A 22,767-nucleotide genomic window follows, 5' to 3' on the forward strand; every position below is an offset into this window, starting at 1 on the left:
ATTGATATTATTTCATCTGGGTACTAGTACTTATCAAGTCTTTTTATTGTGCAATATTCAAAGATAAAGATACCCAACTTTCCCAAATATTTGGGGGAATGGGGAACACTACATAATGTTCATCAGGAAAACTCGTTTGCAAAGTGTTTTGAATTTTTATTTCGGTTTTTGTCTTGTATATATCATCTGTATCTGATGTTTTTCCTTTGTATTCCTTTTACTGTATGTATAATACTATTTCTTTGAAAATGAAAAAAAAAATCATAAAAAGATATACAGAATCACAGCAAAATGAAAAAAAAAGAATCTACGTGAACGTAACAATTTTTTTCTAATTTTTCAAATTTTTTAATTACATTTTCTTTTCGTTTATTTAAGAAACATAACATACAGAAAAAATACAAAACCTTGTGGCAATCCCCTCTAATTCGTACATACATGACGCTAACGTTAGCGTTCTTAAAATAGTGTGCTGTACTATGAAATCATGATTTAAATGCCTTTTAAATCGGTCCGGAAATATGCAGAGAGCCAGTGCAAAACAAACTGACTCCGATGGGAAATGAAACAATTAAGAACCGTAATAGCCCCAAATCAGACGACTTGTGGTCTGCTCTTGATCAATCAAGTGCGTCTCCGACTGAGTCGACAGACGAGTGAATATGATAGCCGCCTCTGATCCAAATATTTTGATAGCCGCAAACAGATCATTGCATGTGATCCGCGTGAAAATTCTGGCGCGCCAAAACTCCTCCCCGTCCATTTACACGAGATTCTTTGTGTGTGTGTGTGTGTGTGTGTGTGTGTGTGTGTGTGTGTGTGTGTGTGTGTGTGTGTGTGTGTGTGTGTGTGTGTGTGTGTGTGTGTGTGTTGTGTTGCATTTTATAGTCGCAAATTCACGTAGTCAGTCACATATGATCAGACTGATATCTTGCACATTATTTCGTTCATCAAAAGTTTCATTGGCTGACCTAACGATGGCTGCCAAACAACAATACGATATTTTTGGCTGCCGAAGCTTAAAATTATAATGAAAGCCTTTTCTTTATTCTATTATGCTTCTGACATAAAATAAAAGTTCCATACAAAGTGTTTAGACGTTTTAAAGCTTTTTATTTTTGTTGTCATGACGAAGTAAGGCACGTTTTTTTTTATGTTTCGCACTTTGCGGTTAGCTGCCGTCATCACATTTCCAGGTCAAAAAAATGGCGGCAAGTCAAAGCATGATGGCAGATCCAGAACTGTGCAAGTACCGCTCTCCCCTGACTTCCAGGTACGCCAGCGAGGAGATGGCCTACAACTTCAGCGACATGAAGAAGTTCACCACGTGGAGAAAGCTCTGGTTGTGGCTGGCTAAGGCCCAGAAGGTGAGAATGTTAGCGAGAAACCGCAGTTGTGGGAGGGGGGCGCATGTGTTGACAGGCTAGAACGTGCTCACATGAGATTTAATTTCTGCAAGCTTGTACATTTCTCACTAGTATCTATTTACAGCGTTTCTTTTTATATCTATTGGGTACAGTTAAAACGTATACAATGCTTGCCAGTGTGTGTGTATTGCGTATACAAAAGGGGGAGGGGGGCATTTCTTGGAGACATACTAGAAACAACACAGGTTGCTATTTACATAGTTCACAATGGGGAAGTCATAAGTAGTGTTTAAGTTGTAGTCACGAACACATTACGGCTTGATAAATGGGTTAGTTGTTGTTGACAGAGAAAATCAAGTACCAAAATGTTTTCAACTTCGTCTTTTCAACTTTGTGAAAGGAGATTTGGATGTTTTGCTACATACCGTTGTATGTGTTCTATGTGTCAGGACAGGTGTTGAAGTTATGGTAAATTTTCTGTGACCAGGGATATGGGTTTTCAAATTTCACTAATGACGTTATGCATAATGGTGCACGTTAATACCCATAATAATAGATAAATGGCCATTAATGCCACAATAAAATATTAAATTCATTAGGCATATTATATGACCAAAGTGAAAGGAACTTGGTATAAGTAATATTTAAAGCGACACTGGACTTGAAGGAAAGGATAAAGGATAGTAGGATAAAATCCATTTCTACATGTACTTTGGCATGTTACAGAACACGAAAAAAGCATAAAAGCTAATAACTTAAGGTAGCTGTGTAACTGTATGCCATTTTCTTTTAGGGCATCACATTTTTGCCTCGCAAATATCAGTATGCCATGGGATAGGATTGATTCAATTTAAATGATTAAAACATTAAAAAATGGCCAGGAAATTGACTTTTGAAATTTGAAGTTTTTACACCTGAAAACTTGTTTGCTGTATTGAAGTGGATATTTTGTGGTAGATAATCCTTGACAGATTGTATCAGGTTGATTAGGCATGCATGTGTTGTCTGTGATCAGGCCAGGATGTGTTGATGTTGTTTCACCTGTAAGTTAACCACTGTGGCTAGATGGTTTCCTCTCCACACATGTTGTTTTTGTTCCACTACTGCCCATTCAAGTAGCAGTCGGAAAGTTCCTTGTTTTTTCAGCTAGTCAAAACAAGGCAACATGTAGCAAAAATGCAGGTCACTAGAAATCCCATATGAGGTTGAAAAAGCACAACATACGTCTCTAGGAAAAATAATTTTATTAGACAAATTGTTATCAGTAACATTACTGTGTGATTGCAATTGTTGGAATCAGGACCATTGAAAACTAAAGGCCCATTTTGAAGTGATGAATTGGTTGCCATTTTTACAAGTACTTAGCAAATTGAACTGTATTTGTTTGAACTGTAAAGTACTTCAGTCATTTGTTGCCTCTCTTGTTGTTAGATACCAGAACGACACATGGTAAAATCCAGCAAAAACAAACATTAATTTGACACCAGATACAAAACTCAAAAGTTATTGACTCATTGCCTTTGGTAGGTATAAATACATTGTTGTTTGATCTTTCCCACTTGAAAATAGTTGAATAATGACTTGCTCAGAAGACCAAGACCCATCCACAAACAAAATCATGTAACGGCATCACTTTTTACCTGTCTAAAAACATTCAAAACAAATAAAAATGAATATGGACTTCAAATTCAATATATTCCACTTGATCCAGGGTTGGACAAGTTGTCAAAACCCCACTTGCCCTATTTGTCAAGTACTTAAGTTTTACCACTTGCTTGAACCAACTTTTCACTTGCCCAAAATAAGATAATTCTATGCATTTTTACTTGCACTGGTGAAATTATTCTATTTTTCAGAAAAAAGCACATTTAAGTTTATAATGGTGGACAAAACGAGGGTACTTAGATTTAGAGACTTGCACTGGATTTTCTGACAAAAGGGCATACTTTTAGCTTGCAACAATATAATATCTTAATGGGAAAATGATGAGTAATTTTGCTTGAAACATCGCGTCCAAAAAGTTTACTTAACAGTGCTTTTACTTGCCCTGGGCAAGTGGTCTGATCTAACCCTGTGATTTTTGCATCTTTCCTCCCACAGACTCTGGGTCTGGACATCACAGATGACCAGATCCAGGAGATGGAGGCCAACTTGACCAACATCGACTTTGACCAGGCGGCCATCGAGGAGAAGAGACGCCGTCATGATGTCATGGCTCACGTGCACACCTTCGCTATCTGCTGTCCCAAGGCTGCGCCTATTATTCACCTGGGCGCAACATCGTGCTACGTGGGAGACAATACGGTAAGTATTAAGTACATAATAGTAAGTAAGTAAAAAAAAATTGTACGGTTTTCAGTGGCAAATGCGAAGATCTTGGCAATGCCAAATCTGTCTGTATCACAGTATCAACAATTAGTCTAAAGGTCCAGTGGGCATCGTTCCACTGTACAGGTAAATAAGTAAGAGAACCTATGATCACCAGAATTTTTCACAGCGTAGGAATTGGGTACAGAAGGACAACTTTCTGCAGTATCACTGTAAACACAGTCCCAAAGACATGACATAAAGCTAAAAATACTCGTATATATGGTTGTTGATATTTAAAACAGTTGATGCCATATCACGGAACGGCACACTTTGTATTTAAACATTTTGAATGCTCCGTCAATACTGTCAGTAATGTTTTGTGTAGTATGGGTAGGATTAGAGTTTTGAGAAGTCTTTTAATTGAATCCAAGCTTGTACTTTTTCTTTCTTTTTTCACTATGTGCTGACATACTGGTGCAGGTAATTTTCAGTGTTATCTGCACCAGTAGTGCAGGTATGCAGAAAAAAGTCTTTTGAACCCTGGTAGTTGTGACTGTCACAGCAAACGTCATATTTACGTATCGTTCCGTTGGATTCACACCTTTGGTCAGCCAACCCCAACCTCCGCTCACACAGGTCCATACCACACATACCAGGTCAGACCTGGATTAACAACTTACCAACTACCCATGTGCTTCTCTCAAAGACATGATTAAAGAGTTCTTGTACCCTAAATGTTGGGGCTCATCGGGTTTAAGGGATTGTGTTTAAGACTTAACACCGGTAATTGGTGGTGCTGGAAGTGGGTGTAATGTTCTCCTAGGTGTGCTTGTTTTGGTAAGCATTTGCCAGGGCGGTGGGAGTTTCTAATTTCTCCAAACAGAGGGATTATTTTGTTGTGCATATGATTGAGCTATGCAAACATGGTGACGTAGATTACTAGTAAGGCCACACCAATTTAATTTCTTGGTTAATGGATTTTTCTAGAAAAATAATGGAGCGGGCGGGCAAAAAAAATAAAAATAAAAACAGGCCTAGGCATCCTATTATGGCCCAAAATGGTACCATAGGAGCACACACCAGGCTGGTTCAAAATTTAAACAATGTATTTTGAACTTTTAATGATACCATTGCATTGAAAGATGGAATAACTGTAACAACTAGGAAGAAAGGGATGTTTTCCACTTTCTACAGATGAGAAGTTGGTATATATTATATTTATGCTGTTACCATTGTATAAATACGTTAGGCCGCACCAAGTAATTTTTATGGATGACGTCCTCTGGAGACTCTAAATTTAATGCGAGAGCACGAAAAAAAAAAGATACTAAGGGATGACAAATGTCTTTTATTCGTCATGAAAAAAGCAATAAATCAGATAGTGCAAAGTTTACTGTTATTGACAGGATAAAGGTACTAAATTTTCTGTCAAACAATCCTGTCAACAGCCAATACCTTTCTGGTGTTGCGGGTTTTACTCTAATCTTATGATACGGTAATTCCTGATTTTTTTCACGGTTCTGTTACAATGTATGTTCACTGTTTTCACTGTCCACTCTGTATACCGTAAACTTATCATTACAGTTAACAAAAAATGTCATAATTCCTATATTTTCTTTTTCCTGCACCTGTCGCCACAGTTATATATAGTTCTGTGAACATTTTTCTCAGACTGAACTTTTGCTACTGTGAACATTTTTAGTGAATTACAGTATGCGGCACTACTGTTGTCACTCTTTGGTCATTACTACAAAATGTAAGTTACAGGAATTTCGAAGTGGAATTTCTTTTCTTTCTGGGAATAGACCAAAATCAATGCACATGCGGACATCATCCATGAAAAGTACTTGGTGTGGCCTTATATATAACATGTATATTACGTGTACATGTATGTGGAAATACTGTAATGTAGCAACATTATAGTATGGCACATAGTTTAGATGCCACTCCCCTCCCTCCCCTGTCTATGCTTTGACAGGTGTATCTACAAAGCATGCAGGTTCCTGTCTGGTCTTACCAACATCCCTTTTCCCAGGGGAATCATATACCACATGTCCAAGATGTACTGTACATGTATAGGCAGACATTGAAAGAGTTAAAAAGAAGCATCAATGTAAAGTGCAATTTGTGGATGTGTCAAATACTGATATTGCAATCCAAAATCAAAATATCGTTACTACTAGGCCAGATCAAGTAATTTTTATGGATGACATCTGTGCGCACATTGATTTTGGTCTGTTCCCAGAAAAAAAACAAGAAATTCCGCTTCTTGTAACTATGACCAAAGTCACAACAGTGCCAGAAGTCATAAGATTAACTTAAAACCCGTAACACAAAATTTGAGCACAAGAAACAACACAAGATGACAACTGCTGTTCCACTGATTTATTGCTGTTTTCATAACGAATAAAAGACTTGTTGGTTGTTACACTGTGTTCTCTCATTCAAGTCGTTTACTTACATTTGTCAACCCCTTTTCAGATTTCAAATCTAGACATCTTTTTTTTTTTCAGCCGGCCTTCTTGTTTTTGTGTTGCACTCACGCATTAGATTTAGGGTCTCCAGAGGACGTCATCCATAAAAATTACTTGGTGTGGCCTCACATGTAAAACAAGAAAGGATACTGAATGTGGTTAGCTTCTGCTGTCATATGCCCCATTCAGAAAGTACAGTAAGTAGCTTGCCCATAATTATAGTCTTCCTTTAATTGGTGGACTGATTAAGAGGGAAAATTAAGGTACCTAAAAGGCATAATTAGCCCAGCTGATGTCATTATGCCCATTGATTACTAGACCATAATATGTTCAGTGGGACAGCTAGGGTTGTTATTACAGTCAATCCATGTGTTATTTGAACCGAGGCTTAGATCAGCCTGGAGGTTTGGTACCAGCAACGCTTGAATGAAGGAATGACCGACTTCTCACCACTCCCAAACACTGTACACTTTAAGTTTAACCAAATTGGCAGCCATTCTAAGGCCTAGGAAAAAAGTTGTGTTTCCTGTTTCCCGACCGACCCTAGAAAAAACTGCGACCCTATCCTTTTCTTTTGTGTGTGAGGACCCCTGTGAGGGACATATATTTTTTTGAGCTGATCGGTCTTTTCTAGCTCCATGATCTGATACTTGAGTGATGAAACGTTGTACAATCAGTTTTCCAACATTGGCATTTGTAATAAAAGTCCTTATGCAAATTTTACTTTGTTAAAAATGAATGTATTCTATATAAGTTGGATCACTAGAGATTATCAAAGTCTAAAAAACAAAAGGAGGAAATTTTTCAGGACTGAAACTGGAAACACATTGCATTCTTTTTCCTAGGCCTAACAACGACTTCAAAGATATTTCCGAAAAAAGTTTGATCAGGTTGTTACTGAACATAAAAACATGCAAAATAAAGAGAACATTGACATTGCATTGGGCATTGTCAAGTATCGGCCTCCATGTTATGTGGCCACAGTTTTGCCCAGACAACATTGCAAGGTTGCCATTACATGCAATTTTGTTTAATATATATATTATAATATATATATACCATGGGTTTAGGTCCGGACTTACAAGTCTGGAACTGAACCTAAACCTCTGGACTTGAATCCAGACCAGATCCTAAATGTGGGTTTAGGTACACAGCACTATACATATACCATTCTGGAAATACAATCTCACACACTTCAGTAGACACATCAGCATTTTACATGATACACCCAACCACAATCCTACCATAGGACAAGGAATTTCAGGAGACAAAGTGGCTTAACGTTTGACTCTCCGGAATTCTGTCTTCCAATTCATCCCACTGTCAGCATTGTGCTCTGTTCTGTTTGAGGAATACCTGGAATTTCCCACTACAATCGTTGCTAATGACATTTCTTTTAACATGTGATTAATTTTATTTTTAGAATGATTGGGAGGCAACATAGTTAAGATTCCATCAGGTTTACTTTAAGGCCACACCAGTTTAATTTCTTGGTTAACGGATTCGCCCGCTTCATTTTTTTCTGATTTGCAAAAAAAAAAAAATCAGAATCAACTACAAAATGCTCTTATGTTGCCCTCAACAGTTCAAAATAGTCCTTTTCTTCCTAGTTGAATGTTGGTTAAATTTTGAACCAGCCTGGTGTGTTGACTTCATGGCTCCTATCGTACCATTTGGGGCCATAATATTGTAGGTCCATGCCTAGGTCTGTTTTTATTCTTTCCGCCCGCTCCATTATTTTTATAGAAAAATCTGTTAACCAAGAAATGAAATTGGTGTGGCCTAAAGGAGAGACATGAGTTTCTTCCTCAACTCTTTAGAAGTTCCAAGCATAGATGCAACAAGATTAATCTTTTATATGTTTTTGTTAATTTTTCCCCAATAATTTGTAAGTTGTGCCAAATTTTGTCCCATAATATATAGTGTTTCTGTGTAGAATAAAAGGTTCTTACGGTGGTTTTCTACTGACTAACTTAGAGTATATAATAGTGGACATACCAAAACATTGGTTTTCAATACCCATGTAGATGATTCATACCTTCCGTAATTGTATTTGATACTTATGATAGTAGAAGTTTATACAGTCTTTTCTTTTACCGTAACTACCAGAATAATTTGTTTTGAAAATGTCTTAATTACAACCACACAGAGTCTTGAGTAGGTGCATGCAGAACTTGGAGTCTTTGAAGTAAAAAAAATGTTTGTTTGTAAACCACCTTTAGGTGTAACACACCAGTTTTGTACATGTAAGTACAAGCTGCATAAGACCGGACTGTAAGGTTTGAACCACTCACACCGGGAAGGATCCCTACTCTTTTCCAAGTGCGGTGGGTTCTTTAACGTGGGTGTGGTGTGGCTCTCCCAAACACGGGACCTCCATTTAACGTCCTATCCGAGGTACGTCCCTAGCCAAAGCTAGGTAGTCATTTACACCTGAGTGAAGTGAGGAAAGTCATGTTAAGTGCCTTTCCCAAGGACACAAGATCGGTGACATGTTAGCTATAGGATTCAAACCTGAGACCTCTTGGTCCTGAGCCGAACACGCTACCGTTTACGCCACATGACCCCACAAAGTTCCCAGGCAGTGTAGTCTGGGTCATCTGCTCCAGTGGACAGAGTAATACACACCAGGATGGCTGCTGCAGGCGTGGTTCCTCCCACCCCCATGGTGGCTTATCTCCGGGCTAAAGGCCTTCAAAAAGGCTACATTTTTCCCAGGATTTCTCAAGCACATCGGCAGAACGTACTGTTAACTTTGTAGTTTATCGTGGGGTTGTGTGGCATATATAGCGGTAACGCGTTCAGCCCAGGCCTAAAAGGTCCCGGGTTCAAATCCTGCCCGGTGCCACCGATCTTGTGCCCTTTGGAAAGGCACTTTACACGACTTTCCTCACTTCACTCACTAAATGAGTACATCCTTCTGATAGGATGTCCTGTACATGTGTTTGGGAGAGCCACACCCCACGCACGTTAAAGAACCCACCACACTAATCGAAAAGAGTAGGGGACCTTCCCAGTGTGAGTGGTTCAAACATTACAGTCTGGTCTCTGGTTTGACATCTTGTTATTCACCTGTTGTATCAATCCTTCCACAAATGTGGTAAATCTGCATAAAAATAAAATTTAATAATGAAAAAATACTGCACCTGCACATGACCCAGATTTTTCAGTCTTTGTTGGAATTTTGGTCAACGTTGCATCAGAATTTTGCCTGTTGCAGACGATATATATATCTTTTCCGATATAACATTTGGAAACTACAGACGGGATATTAACCTTATATACATGAATACAACCTTATATGAGACGTTCAGCACATTGGTAGAATGTACTGCGTCTGCGCGAAACCCAGATTTTTCACAGTCTTCGTTGGATGTTTGGTCAACATTGCATCAGAATTTTGCCTGTTGCAGAAGATATCTTTTCCGACATAACATTTGGAAACTACAGACAAGATGTTAACCTTATACAAATGTATATGTGAATACAACCTTATATGAGACGTTCAGCATGTCGGTAGAACGTACTGCACCTGCACAAAACCCAGATTTTTCAGTCTTCGTTGGATGTTTGGTCAAAGTTGCATCAGAATTTTGCCTGTTGCAGATGATATCTTTTCCGACATAACGTTTGGAAGAGGGGATGTTAACTTTATATACGTGAATACAACCTTAGGGTTTGGGTTGGCGTTAGGAAGGGCATCCAGCCGTAAAAATCTTGCTTCAACAAAAAGACTTGTACTTCGTGCAAGCACGTCTAACCCCCGGTTCGGGGAAAAATGACGTTAAAACGGTTTTAAAAAAATGAGACATTCTGCCAAAGTGCTGTGTACAATACATTACAGGTTTTGTAGGTGCAGTACGTTCTGCCGACGTACTCCCTATTTCTTGACTAACACAGAAAGCCTATCGTAGATTTATTTCTGAAGAAAGATGATAAAAGTTGAATCTGGAGGCTGATACTGTGAGTTGTGATATGTATATGTTGTACTATTGATGTTTGTTGTTTTTGTGGGATTGGTTACGACTTCAGTTGAAAAATGGTAACAATGTGAATGGGTATGCACTCACCACTGTATTAAACCAATAGGATAGCACGGCCTGCCTTGTAACTTAAAGGAGTACTAACCTCCAGAAGGAAGTGGTATTTTCCGATACATCATGCTGCAATGAATACATAACTAGTCGATTTTTTACATAATTTCGCTTGTACGACTTGCGCGGCGCATGTTTCTAAAGCGATATCAATATCATTTTCCCCCATGCTGAACCACAATCGATACATCCGGGATATCTGGCTTACGCAATACTCGTACACTTAAAGTCAACATAAACATTTTTCGGTGAAAAAGGTAGGAGACAAGCTGATTATTGAGAAATGACTTGCTTTACTTTGCTTGACCTGCGGTTTAGATACTATAATATCAGGATGTCTAATGCAGTGGGCGCTAGTTTCATCCTGCGTGTTTTGATTTTCTCAACTTATTTGCATATAAGTATTAATTGAACAGATAATTAGATTACGCCACTTATGGAAAAGATAACTAGATTACGCGGTTTTTTTCATCGTCAATATTTTCGGCATAAATGAGGGGCGATAAGGACATCAAGAAGGGCAATGGTTGGTAAGATACCAAAGAACACAAAACGGCACGAATTTTTCTTATCGCCCCCGAAATGAGGTCTGTAACGTAACTTTTTCTTTAAAACATAGACACCAATGGGGTAGCGTGGTGTATTCTGGGATAGTTTTGAGGGTATTTGGAGAGTTTGTCCTGGATTCGATGCGTTTTAAGACTTGCTCGCAAAATGGGCATTTGATTGTATACTGTAAAGTAATATGCATTTTTCACTTCCTAAAATTAATGCCTGTCGGAATATAGCACCTCCTTCTGGAGGTTAGTACTCCTTTAATGCTCCAAAGATCCAAATCTTTCCCAAATTTATATGTTACAAGTTACATGTGCCTTCAACCAAAGCATTAAAGTCATAAACACGTTCTGACAGAAACAGTTCTTTTTTAGTTTCTGCTCACATACAAACCAACAAATGTTAGAAACATGTATCCTTAATAAAATCACTGGCATTGTTTTTGTAATACTCAAAGCTTAAGGAAACTGTATACTAGTACTTTGGGCTCTACATGTATTTCTGTGGCTGTCTCAATATACCAGTATTATATTATTACACTACCAAATCCTTTTTAAATGTAATTTGGTTTCATGATTTTTTTCTTGTTGTTTGTGCAGGATCTAATTGTGATGAGGGATGCCTTCGACATTATCATGCCAAAGGTGAGTTTTTACATACCGTATTTAAATCAAATCCTACCTTTACATGCTACCTGTGTCTTGGGCCTAGGGAAAAAATATTTCCTGTTTCCCGACCGACCCTACTAAAACATGCTGACCCTAGACTTTTTTGGGGTGGACCCCTGCAAGGGACATAAATTTTTCAAGCTGATCAACCTTTTCTAACTGACACCTCAGTGATAAAATGTTATACAATTGATTTTCTAACATTGACATTGAAAATACAAAATTTAAGTGTCCTCATGCAAGTTCTACTTTGTTTGATCACTAAACACTGGTCAGTTCAAATTGGGAAAAACAGAAGCAATTGGGAAACCTCAGAAATATCAAATTTCTGCCTATAAGTGTGGTATCGTCTGAAAGCTCTTTTCATCACGAAAGCAGTCATGTGAAAATTATTAGCTAGTGATGTTCATAGGCTTAGATATGACTGATTGAAAATGCATTAGACCACTGGTCTGAGGGAAATCCATGTATGGGCTATAATTTAGGCCAGGTGGGCTGTATAAACAACAAGGTGTTGATTGGCCCAGACCATTGTGGTCTTGGCCCTGGCCAGACTGGACTTCACACCTCTAATCACCTGACCCATTGAACCCAGGTCAGGCCAGTGGTCTGACAAGCAAGGTGTGATGACTCATTATGCGAGTGCTTTGTTCAGTGTGGAATGACCAATTATAACTCATTTGCATTGGAGTGGGCTACTGCTAGGCCACTGTGTTCTATGCATAACCAAGTGTGGTCTGTGTGTTGTTCACATGGTCCAGCCAATAGACCACTGGCCTGGGCAACTTTCAAAACGGAATATCTTCATAATGTTACATGTTATGACCAAATTAAAGACATCATGATGCAGGGGAAATCATGCTCTTTCCAATGACATGTAAAAGTGAACTGTATCTTCAGTAGAAAAAAAGTTAGAAAATTGGATGACCAAGATGGCCGCCTTGAAATCGGGAAACTGAACTTCCCAATTTGAACTGACCAGTGTTACTATATGACTGACTGTGTATACATGTAGACATCACCAAAGTCTAAAAAAAAAAAGAAAGAAAAAAAGATAGGCCTACCTACTGACCCTAATTTTTCAGGACTGAAGCAACAAAAATACAACTTTTTTTCCCTAGGCCTTGCTAATGCTAGTACTGGTTGTGACTGTACATGTATGTTTGTGATATCTGTACCCGTGGGAAACTTACGCAGTTTGCTTTCTCTTCCTTCATTTGGGAAAAAACAGTTCTGCATTTCAACTTCATATTCACTTGACCGTTGTGGTAAACAAAATATTTAGGTTCTGGGAACTTGATTCCTTCCCACACAAGTATAGCAGTGAAACAAAACATTTATAAATACTGAGTATATATTTGTTTATGTCAATTGTAATTTGTACATCTATATTTCTACATAGATATGTTCGATTCAATACTTTTTGTACCATGTATACGATTGCAGCAAAGTTTTAGTAGTATAGACTTTTAGGTACAGACTGAAGAAATATATGGGCAATCCAAGGATATAGGTACAAAGAGTATGGGAGAAACATCTCAACATTCCAAGAAAGTCTCACGTTTCTTAAAGAAAGGTGCCGCGTCTTCTCCCATGCCGTTTTATTTGAAAACGGTGTAAAATTATCCGGTGTTGGGTTCTGGGAGAACTGCGCGCGCTCAAGAGTTTGTTGTGCACCTGTGTTCTGGGTCAGATGTCAATCATACAAAGCCGTGATCCTCTCTGATGTCTCCATGGAGATGACCTGACCCCTCTCTGGTAGATGTAGGTGGATTTAGTAAACTTGTTTTACAGCAAACTGTACATGTATGTAGATTGTGGACCACACATAGAGAGGCATATGTCCTACACTACAAGCAGGGTTCTAGGTAGCGCGAAGTAGCGTGGGGCCCCCTACGCTATGATTTTCACCCCCTACGCTATAATTTTGACCCCCTACGCTAAATTTTCAATACAGCATACGGCATAGGGGCATTGTGACTGTATTTCTTTGTTCAAGAATGCCAGATCAAATGTGAAAAATTACCAATCAAGGATACATTGTACACACCTTAGAAATAACATTTTTCCCTTTGGGTATCCCTCAAATGGCCCCCTTTTTAGCTCAATTTTTTAAAAGCTCCGCCCCATCCTCCCTCTCGGTCGCTTCGCTACCTTGACATGCGGCCAGTACCACTTCGCTAAAATTAAATCCTAGCTAGAACCCTGAAAAGTATCAACCATTGTGACCTGAAAGACTGAGATATATTTCATCAGTGACAAAACAAATCAGACAACGAAATTACGGTAAAAACTACACAACATGAAAGTCAGCATTGAAAAAAAAAGTGTTTTTTCTTGATTTAAGTTTTTTTTGTGAGTTCAAATAAAATTAAAGATGATTCAGAAATGAAGTTATTAGTGACAAATGCATGATGCCAAAAAAAGCAACTGGACATGATTTTGGAAAGGGTCAGACATTTCAGGTATCATCCACTAGCTTTCTTTAGTGACACTGGCATACCTTATTACCTGGATGTCTAACCTTCATTAATGTCACAAATACATAGACAAAAAAAAGTGTTGAAAATATGAAAATAATAGTAATTGTGAATGTTTCAGCTGGCCCGCTGTATCCAGCGTCTGTCATTGTTTGCAGAGCAGTACAGGAGTCAACCCTGTCTGGGGTTCACCCACTACCAGTAAGTCCCTTCAACTCTAATTGTCTTTGAAACAAACATTGTGTGCGCATATGTGTCTGAAACTTCCGTGAATATAGAGATTTTCTTTTACACAACTCTGAACTGAACAACTCTTACCTTGCTTACGTTTCGGTGTCTATCTGACACCTTCCTCAGAGCTTCTGACTGAAGTTCTGCTTCTCACCGCTATATGTAGCCAATGTAGGTGCTGTTTTTTGTCTGTGTCTAATAGACAATGAAACGTATACTAAGCATTACTAGTTGTGTGAAAGGAAATCCCAATATCCTAAGTATATTTTACCATGAAATTATTTTCAGAATTTCTGTGAATGTTCAATTGTACATGTATGTAGAGGCTGGATTCATTTCATCAACTCACTCCAGTGTTATGAAATAAAGACTAAACTTTCTTTCCTACACTGGAATGAATTGGGACTTACTCCAAATTTTCGGTTGACTCCATCAACCTTGTTCACGGAATGGACCCCGTCTACTCTTGGAACGTGACGTCAGAGACACGTGACCGTAGTAGCGGGTCAACCAGATAACTTGTGCCGTCCCCCATCTCTGTTCTGTGAGCTCTGTAAATTACTAGAATGCCTCCTTCACTCCTCTTGCAAAGAAGTCTGATTCAGAATCAAGGATTTTAACCCCTTCTAAAGATACTGAGTGCCCAGGAGATTCAATATGAATGTGTCGCGAGACCTGAGAAAGTGTCACATCGGTGTTGTTTTGAACTATACACTTGTACTGTACATTACAATTGAGTAACTCAGTAAAACCTTGAATGTTGTTTCCCCTGCAGACCAGCCCAGCTGACCACAGTTGGAAAGCGAGCCTGTCTGTGGCTACAGGACCTGTGTATGGACCTGAGGAACATGGACAGGGGACGGAACGAACTCAGGTTTAGGGGAGTCAAGGGGACCACCGGCACACAGGTCAGTATCTGTACCATGTGCTGTGTACCGGTTCGCTGGAACTAGTTCCGGACTTGTAAAAATGTTTAGGTTCAAGTCCAAAAAAAACTGAACGTCTGGAACTTAGTTCTGGACTTCCAAAAAACAAATCGTGCCACATTCTCCTTTTTGTGCTAAACCAAATCTTCAATAGTCAAAAATGTGCTCTGAAAAATAAAGGAAAACATTGCCATTGGGCATCATCAAGTGTTGGCCTCTATCAACTTGAAGTCAACCTTATTTCTTCTGTTCACTCCCAGGCGCACTATAATTTCAGAGTTAGACAGGAAATTTGGGGGGGACTTTTCTGGATCCAAAAGCCGGGACGTGTGCCTAATAAACAAAAGAGGGGCTGACATTCTGATGTTGATTATTTTTCTATTGTCCCAAAAATGTTCCAAAGTGTCTTTTTAGGTGTCCCAGCCTAAATTTTAGTGGTCAGTGGCCATTGGACCACCTTTAATTTTGAGCCCTGTCTACCTCGACTACCAGTCTATCTGAGTCAGAAGTTTAAGGTTGAATAGACAACAGTTATGTGAGGTCATGTCCAGGTTATTTTACAGATGAGATGTGAAAACTTGTCTGGCATTTTTTTCTGACATGTAAGCTAAGATTTATGTTGGCATCACTGCCGAAAGACTTATTGTCATAATAAGATAAGATAAACTTTTCTAATTTAGTATAATGGTTGGTATTGTGTGGTATACTTTGTTATGCCCTGGAGGTACAGTGTATTTGTGGGTGGGCCCTGTCAGTTGAACTACCATAAAAGATCTCTATTACAGACTGATAATGCTTAATTTTTTGCTGTCTCAAACCTAGTATAAAAGAGGATAATTCTGTCTCGTATAGATTCTTTATTGACACAACAAAAAAGTACAGGGACTTTTGTATGGTCTTGTACAACTAAAGATCTAACAAATAAAGCTAAATAGTATTACACGTTTGGATGACGTCATCTTACATACAGAGTATATGTACATGTATGCGGTAAAAATAAAGGTTTAACTATTCTCTAACATGTGGTCTCTAAGATTGAAACATTATTTTCTTGAATGTATTTTCCTATTCAAACACTGTATTGGTTATCACCCCTTAGAATGTAATTATGGTCATTGATTTTTAAAATGATCGATGCCATATTGCAGAACAGCACACTTTTAGTGTATTTGAACACTGTCATCTTTTGTGCTGACCATGTGCTCTAAATTCTTTTTTCACTAATATCTATTAATAATACCATTTTTCCTGATACTGTCACTAATATCTATACCATTTTTCATGATACTTTTTCTATCAAAATCTTGCTTTTAATACTTTTTGCCCCTAAAAGAATTTACGAAAGTTATGATACACTAACTTGGATATGGCATTGATCATTCAGTGATATGACAATGACCACATACAAGACAAAAGGCATGAGAGAGATACTAGTAGTTGATTCATTACTTACAAGTATGTTGTTTATGTCCCCAGGCCAGTTTCTTGGAGCTGTTTGAAGGAAACCATGATAAGGTAGAACTGTTGGACAGGATGGTCATGGAACTCGCTGGATTCAAGAAGTAAGTTTCACCAAAATACTTTTTAAGAACTTGATCCTGGAAATGCACACAAAAATTGCTGCTTTTGTTGCATTGTGAAGATTAGTAATAGTTTTTGACTCAGAGGTTATAATTTCAAGTATCACCAAGGTTAAGTTATCTAAACACAGGCATTTTACTGAATGTCGTTAACCATCATCCCTGCTTAAGTTGGGGATGGTATTATTAGTTGAATGCTGCAGGAAATATGTTTTAGAAATACTGTTATTAACTTTATGTTCACGGTACCAAAAGTTTGTGGTCAGAGAAAAATAGAGGTGTTCATGGAACTATATTATGTTCAGGGTGGTGACAGGTGCAGGAAAAAGAAAGTCAGTAAATTATTTGTTAACGGTAATGATAAGTTCACTGTACAAAAGTGACTGTAAAAACTGTGAAAGAAGACCATGAAAATATTAGGAATTATAGTACTGTATCAGGAATTACAGTGACGTTTGCTTAATTTCTAATGTACCTTTCCTCCGATATTTTCTGTCCACAGAACATACCTGGTGACAGGGCAGACCTACAGTAGGAAGGTGGACTATGAAGTGTTACAGGCTCTCAGTGGACTGGGAGCCTCTGTACACAAGGTGGGGATTTCTGTCACTGTGTTTCATTTTTTATCTTTAAGTGCAGTCTTGTACTTACTCCCACCAATGCCTCAGCCACCTCCAGTTTTGCTAGTTTCACAGCTCAATTTTAGATATTGAAATCCTGAAAAGTTACTGCAAAAACTTATGTTTACGCTTCAACATTGACATGACATCATATGAGTTTGTGTTTTCGTTATGACTAGCATCCTTAGTTACCCTTCACCCTGCTAAGGTAGACATTTTGCACCAAATTTCTATTGGTTATGGGGTAAATTGATTAAGCAGCAGGGAGAAGGTTTAAAATATACCACACCTGTATCTGTATCTGTACAGCCGGTATAACAACTTTTCAGCGTAACACACCAGCTTCACATACGTACAGGCACGTGGCACGGCGGCAACTAGCTACATATACTCGAAACAACCTGTTACATCCAATCTTTGCACATCTACATGTACATTGTACTTGTGTAATGCAGGATTTGTTTTGTATAGTGACAATGCCCCAACTGTACTTGGTGACAGTGAGTTCCATTCTATGATAATTCTTTTATCAATATTGAGTTTTGAACACCTCAATTCTTGGTTGATAATTCTGATACTTGAAGGCATGACTGTTTCTTTTTTTTTCTGGTATCAGATCTGTACAGACATCCGTCTGCTGGCTAACATGAAGGAGATAGAGGAGCCATTTGAGCGGGATCAGATCGGTTCCAGCGCCATGCCGTACAAGAGGAACCCCATGCGGAGTGAGCGGTGCTGTAGTCTGGCCAGACACCTCATGACCCTCTGTCTGGACCCCCTGCAGACTGCTGCTGTCCAGTGGTTCGAGAGGACGCTGGACGACAGTGCCAACAGGTATCATAAAATGTATAGAATTATGTAGAATTAGGTCACGGCAATTTAATCTGTTGGTTTTCTTTTGGTTTTCGTTGTTTTTTTTTCAGAAAAAATATGAAGCAACAGAGCGAAAAAAAAATAAAAATAAAAACAGGTCTAGGCATTCTTTTATAGCCCCAAATGCAATGATAGGAGCCATGAAGTCAACACAAAAGGCTGGATTAATATTTAAACCATGAATTTTGAACTTTTAATCAAACCACTGCATTGAAAGATAGAAAAACTGTAACAAGTAGGAAGAAAAGGACTTTCCTCAATGGTTAGGGTTAGGGGCAAAATATAAGCTTTTTATACTCACCAGCAATCCAACTACATGTACCTTACTGTTTCAGATACTGATGAAACTGATGTACTGCTAAAGCTTAACAATGACCTGCCACAATCCTTGCAGTAGAAATATGTATGTAGTCAACTAATAGTATATAATTATATAGGCCTTTAAAGAGATTAAAGTTTGAGCTACCTAACGGCTTACTTAAACACGTAGCAGCTTACTTTTGAACTGCAGAATACAAACATGTAAAACTATGCTGCCTTGATGATGTTTTCACTGCGATGAGTGTTTTTCCAGTAGGAGTTGTTTATACTGTATTTGTGTGTCCTTCAGACGAATCTGCCTGCCTGAGGCCTTCCTGACAGCTGACATCCTCCTCAGTACACTACAGAATATCTGTGAGGGGTTGGTGGTCTACCCTAAGGTATGTCCTCAGTACACTACAGAATATCTGTGAGGGGTTGGTGGTCTACCCTAAGGTATGTCCTCAGTACACTACAGAATATCTGTGAGGGGTTGGTGGTCTACCCTAAGGTATGTCCTCAGTACACTACAGAATATCTGTGAGGGGTTGGTGGTCCACCCTAAGGTATGTCCTCAGTACACTACAGAATATCTGTGAGGGGTTGGTGGTCTATCCTAAGGTATGTTCTCAGTACACTACACTAAGGTATGTTCATCACTTCTGTATCTGTATAGCCGGTATAACCGCCCTTCGGCATAACACACCAGCTTCTGTATCTGTATAGCCGGTATAACCGCCCTTCGGCGTAACACACCAGCTTCTGTATCTGTATAGCCGGTATAACCGCCCTTCGGCGTAACACACCAGCTTCTGTATCTGTATAGCCGGTATAACCGCCCTTCGGCGTAACACACCAGCTTCGCAGGCACATGGCGCGGCGGCATCTAGCTATATCACACCGAATGACTTGTTACACTAAATCTTTGGACATTTGATTGCAGGAGTTATTTAAAGCTTTCTAGTGATGATGCCCCAACAGTGCTTGGTGGCAAAGAGTTCCACTCAACGATAGGTCTGGGAAAATATGAGTTTTTGAACACCTCGAGTTTTTATACTGCTATAGGAAACCCTAAGTCACCACCTTTGTTTCATTTCAGGTTATAGAGCGTCACATCAAGCAGGAACTTCCCTTCATGGCATCAGAAAACATCATCATGGCTATGGTCAAAGCTGGTGCAAACAGACAGGTAAGGGCTGCAACTTTCCTCACAATTACATGTATAACTGCATTTAGTTATGTCAGTCTGGAGTCTTTCTGTAGTCTTGCTACCATGTTGTCTTGCCAGACCATCAGACTAGTCTACTGTAGCCTTTGTTTTAAGTCAGCTTGCATATGGTAGCATAATTGAGCTTAAAAAAGGAAATTCATCTTCAAAATGGTGATACTCAGGAAATATATAATTGCATTTTGTAGTCATTACAGTTTCACTGCAACTTTCTGTTAACTGTTGAATTTCATCTCTTATAACTGTGTGCTATACTCATGTGAATAGTTTCATCAGGTTGGTAAGTCACTGAATGACTCGTTATTCAGTGTTTTACAGAACCAAGTGTTTTATCCAGTGTAACTAAGTGTTTTATTCAGCCAAATACTGGATAAAACACTTGGTCGTGTAAAACAAAGAGTCTCTTAATTCTGTTTGCTAAGGCTACACCAATTTAATTTGTTGGTTAACGGATTTTTCTAGAAAAATAATGGAGCCGGGGGAAAAAAATAAAATAAAAACAGGCCTAGGCATCCTATTATGGCCCAAAATGGTACATGTATGATAGGAGCCATGAAGTCAACACTCCAAGCTATTTCAAAATTTAAACAATGAATTTTGAACTTTTAATGATACATGTACCACTTCATTGGAAGATGGAATAACTGTAACAACTAGGATGAAAAAGGACTGTTTTCAACTATTCAGGGCAAAATAAGAGCATTTTGCAGTTGATTCTGAATTTTTATTTTTTTGCAAATCAGAAAAAATGAAGCGGGCGAATCCGTTAATCAAGAAATTAAATTGGTGTAGCCTATAGTAAGTACAATGTACATTGTATACTACAATCATGTAGCCTTCAAATCTAACCGAGTATTGTTCTCCCCCTGCAGGAGTGCCATGAACAGATCCGTGTGTTGTCCCACCAGGCAGGGTCTGTGGTGAAACAGGAGGGGGGAGACAACGATCTCATCCAGCGCATCAAGAGTACCCCGTACTTCTCACCTGTACATAGCCAGCTGGAACACCTGCTGGACCCCACAACATTCGTGGGCAGGGCACCTCAACAGGTAGGCTTTTGCTTCTATCTGTTAGGCCATGTTGATTTGATTATATGGATGACATCTGTGTGTGCATGAATTTTCAGCCGTTTCCAAAAAAAAAAAAACCATACTGTAAATCAGTTCTTACAAAACAGTTGCAAAATGAGCAAATATATACCGTAGGTTGAAAAAAAAACACATTGGAAAACGATTCCAATGTCGTAGAAATCAAACGAAAAAGACAAAAATGTAAAGAAGTAAATTTGAAGACTAATTATTCGCCAAACCATACTTTGTGTCATTTGTTCAACTTTGAAAACCACGGAGATTTCATAATGAAAGCAACTTTTTTTGGCCAAACTTTTTTTTTTATTTGCACGCTCGCATCAGTTTTGGGGTTCCCAGAGGACGTCATCCATATATATTCAAATCAACATGACCTAACCATCATCATCATCCACTGTATTCTGCATCAGTCTGTAGTAGTCATATGAAAACATCCTGCAGCTGCATTCAGTCTTTCTTCATCTTCTTCCATTGTGTCTTCTGTCTTGCGAGCTCCTTTAGCTCTTGGAGTTTCTTTTCTGTTACTAACAATACCATTCGGGGCTTGAAATTCATTTTTGTGCACCTAAAAAATTAGGTGCACAAAAAATTTCTTGGGTGCACCATATGAAACAAAACCTAATTGCAGGTCTTACTGCTCCTCTTCTGAGCTTGAATCTAAAATGAGAGCTAACTTCAAAATCTGAAACATTACTACAACAAAGATTTTATTATTTTTCTGATACTAACTTAGAGATCAAGAATATCCGACATATATTTGTATCTATTATACACTTCTAATGTTAAAAATTCTTACAAAAATATTTGGGTGCACCAGTGCACCCACAGAAAAAAATTGGGTGCACAGCTCCAATTTTGGGTGCACTAAGGTATTTCGAGTCCTGATAATGTAATTAGCTATATATATAGTATATGTAGCTGTGAAGAAAGCATTATAGGACCCTCCATAGTCGTGATTTGCATATAGGAATATATTTGTATCAAGCCATGCATATATGCATGTAACAATACTGATACAGTATCTAATGTAGTTAAACCTCTGTTGGCATATATTCTGTATGTCGTTTGAATTTGCAGAGTACATGACATTGTGTATTCTGTAAGTAGGATGACTTAACATATTATATGTTTGGTTTTGTTCAGTCTTAGTTGTAGAAGACCATACGAATGTCCCAGTACTTTTGTTGAGTCAATTAAGAATCTTTGAAAGCTTCTAAGAATGCACCATTTTAATGTTATTTATTAATAAGTCAATGTTTCTGTGACTGTGTAATATACATGTACATGCTAATGAAACCAAATAGTGACTGAGTGTGAGTGTATACCTTAATACTGTACACTTGTATCTGGCCATTGTGTACAATCATGTACATGGCATTTAATGCTTAGTAGGGGACTGGCCCTCTTGCAGACTGTGTGCGTACTGCAGTACATTGTATATGCCACTTGTTGATTGAAAGTGTTATGACTGAATTTTCATAGCTGACCATTTTTGTTTTGTTTTCTTTACAGGTTGAAAAGTTCCTTGAGGAAGAAGTGAAACCACTCCTGAAGCCTTTCTCTCATCAGATGAGTGAAATATCAAGCCTGGAACTCTGATAGAAGATCTCTCTATGGATGTCGAGTATAAAAAAAGTTTGAATCATGTATACTTAATATGTTTTTCCCTGGAATGTTGTTGACTTTAATATCAGACTACATGTCTATAAAGGATGTGCAAGAACAAATCATGAAAGGAAAGTATTGCATGATAAAGAAATAAAAGGCATGTATCACAGCAATGTTTTTTTTTGCGAATAGGAATAGTAGCTGCAATACTCAAAAATGTTTCTGCATGTGTTGATAAGCACTACACAACTTTACTTCAAAGCACTTCATAACAAAAAGGTCTGTTTTATTTAGTTATAACTGTTACAGTAGCACTTATACAGTCCTTTGCACTTTTTTATGCATTCTGGGTGTTGACTTCAAGT

At 38.4% G+C, this 22,767-nt stretch overlaps 1 protein-coding gene across 1 annotated transcript; it reads left to right on the forward strand.

Annotated features, from left to right (window-relative positions):
- The first annotated feature begins 1,182 nt into the window (after nucleotides 1-1,182).
- On the forward strand, nucleotides 1,183-22,554 carry LOC109483922 (adenylosuccinate lyase-like). Its single transcript, XM_019787062.1, has 12 exons — nucleotides 1,183-1,367; nucleotides 3,468-3,671; nucleotides 11,400-11,444; nucleotides 14,070-14,149; nucleotides 14,955-15,087; nucleotides 16,582-16,667; nucleotides 17,188-17,278; nucleotides 17,922-18,139; nucleotides 18,789-18,879; nucleotides 19,578-19,667; nucleotides 20,579-20,755; nucleotides 22,307-22,554. The coding sequence occupies exons 1-12, from the start codon at nucleotides 1,206-1,208 to the stop codon at nucleotides 22,391-22,393; spliced, it is 1,464 nt and encodes a 487-aa protein (XP_019642621.1). The 5' UTR covers nucleotides 1,183-1,205; the 3' UTR covers nucleotides 22,394-22,554.
- Nucleotides 22,555-22,767: the final 213 nt, after the last annotated feature.

Source organism: Branchiostoma belcheri, unplaced genomic scaffold, assembly GCF_001625305.1.
Source record: "Branchiostoma belcheri isolate BF01 breed outbred unplaced genomic scaffold, Haploidv18h27 scaffold67, whole genome shotgun sequence".
Classification (NCBI taxonomy): Eukaryota; Metazoa; Chordata; class Leptocardii; order Amphioxiformes; family Branchiostomatidae; genus Branchiostoma; species Branchiostoma belcheri.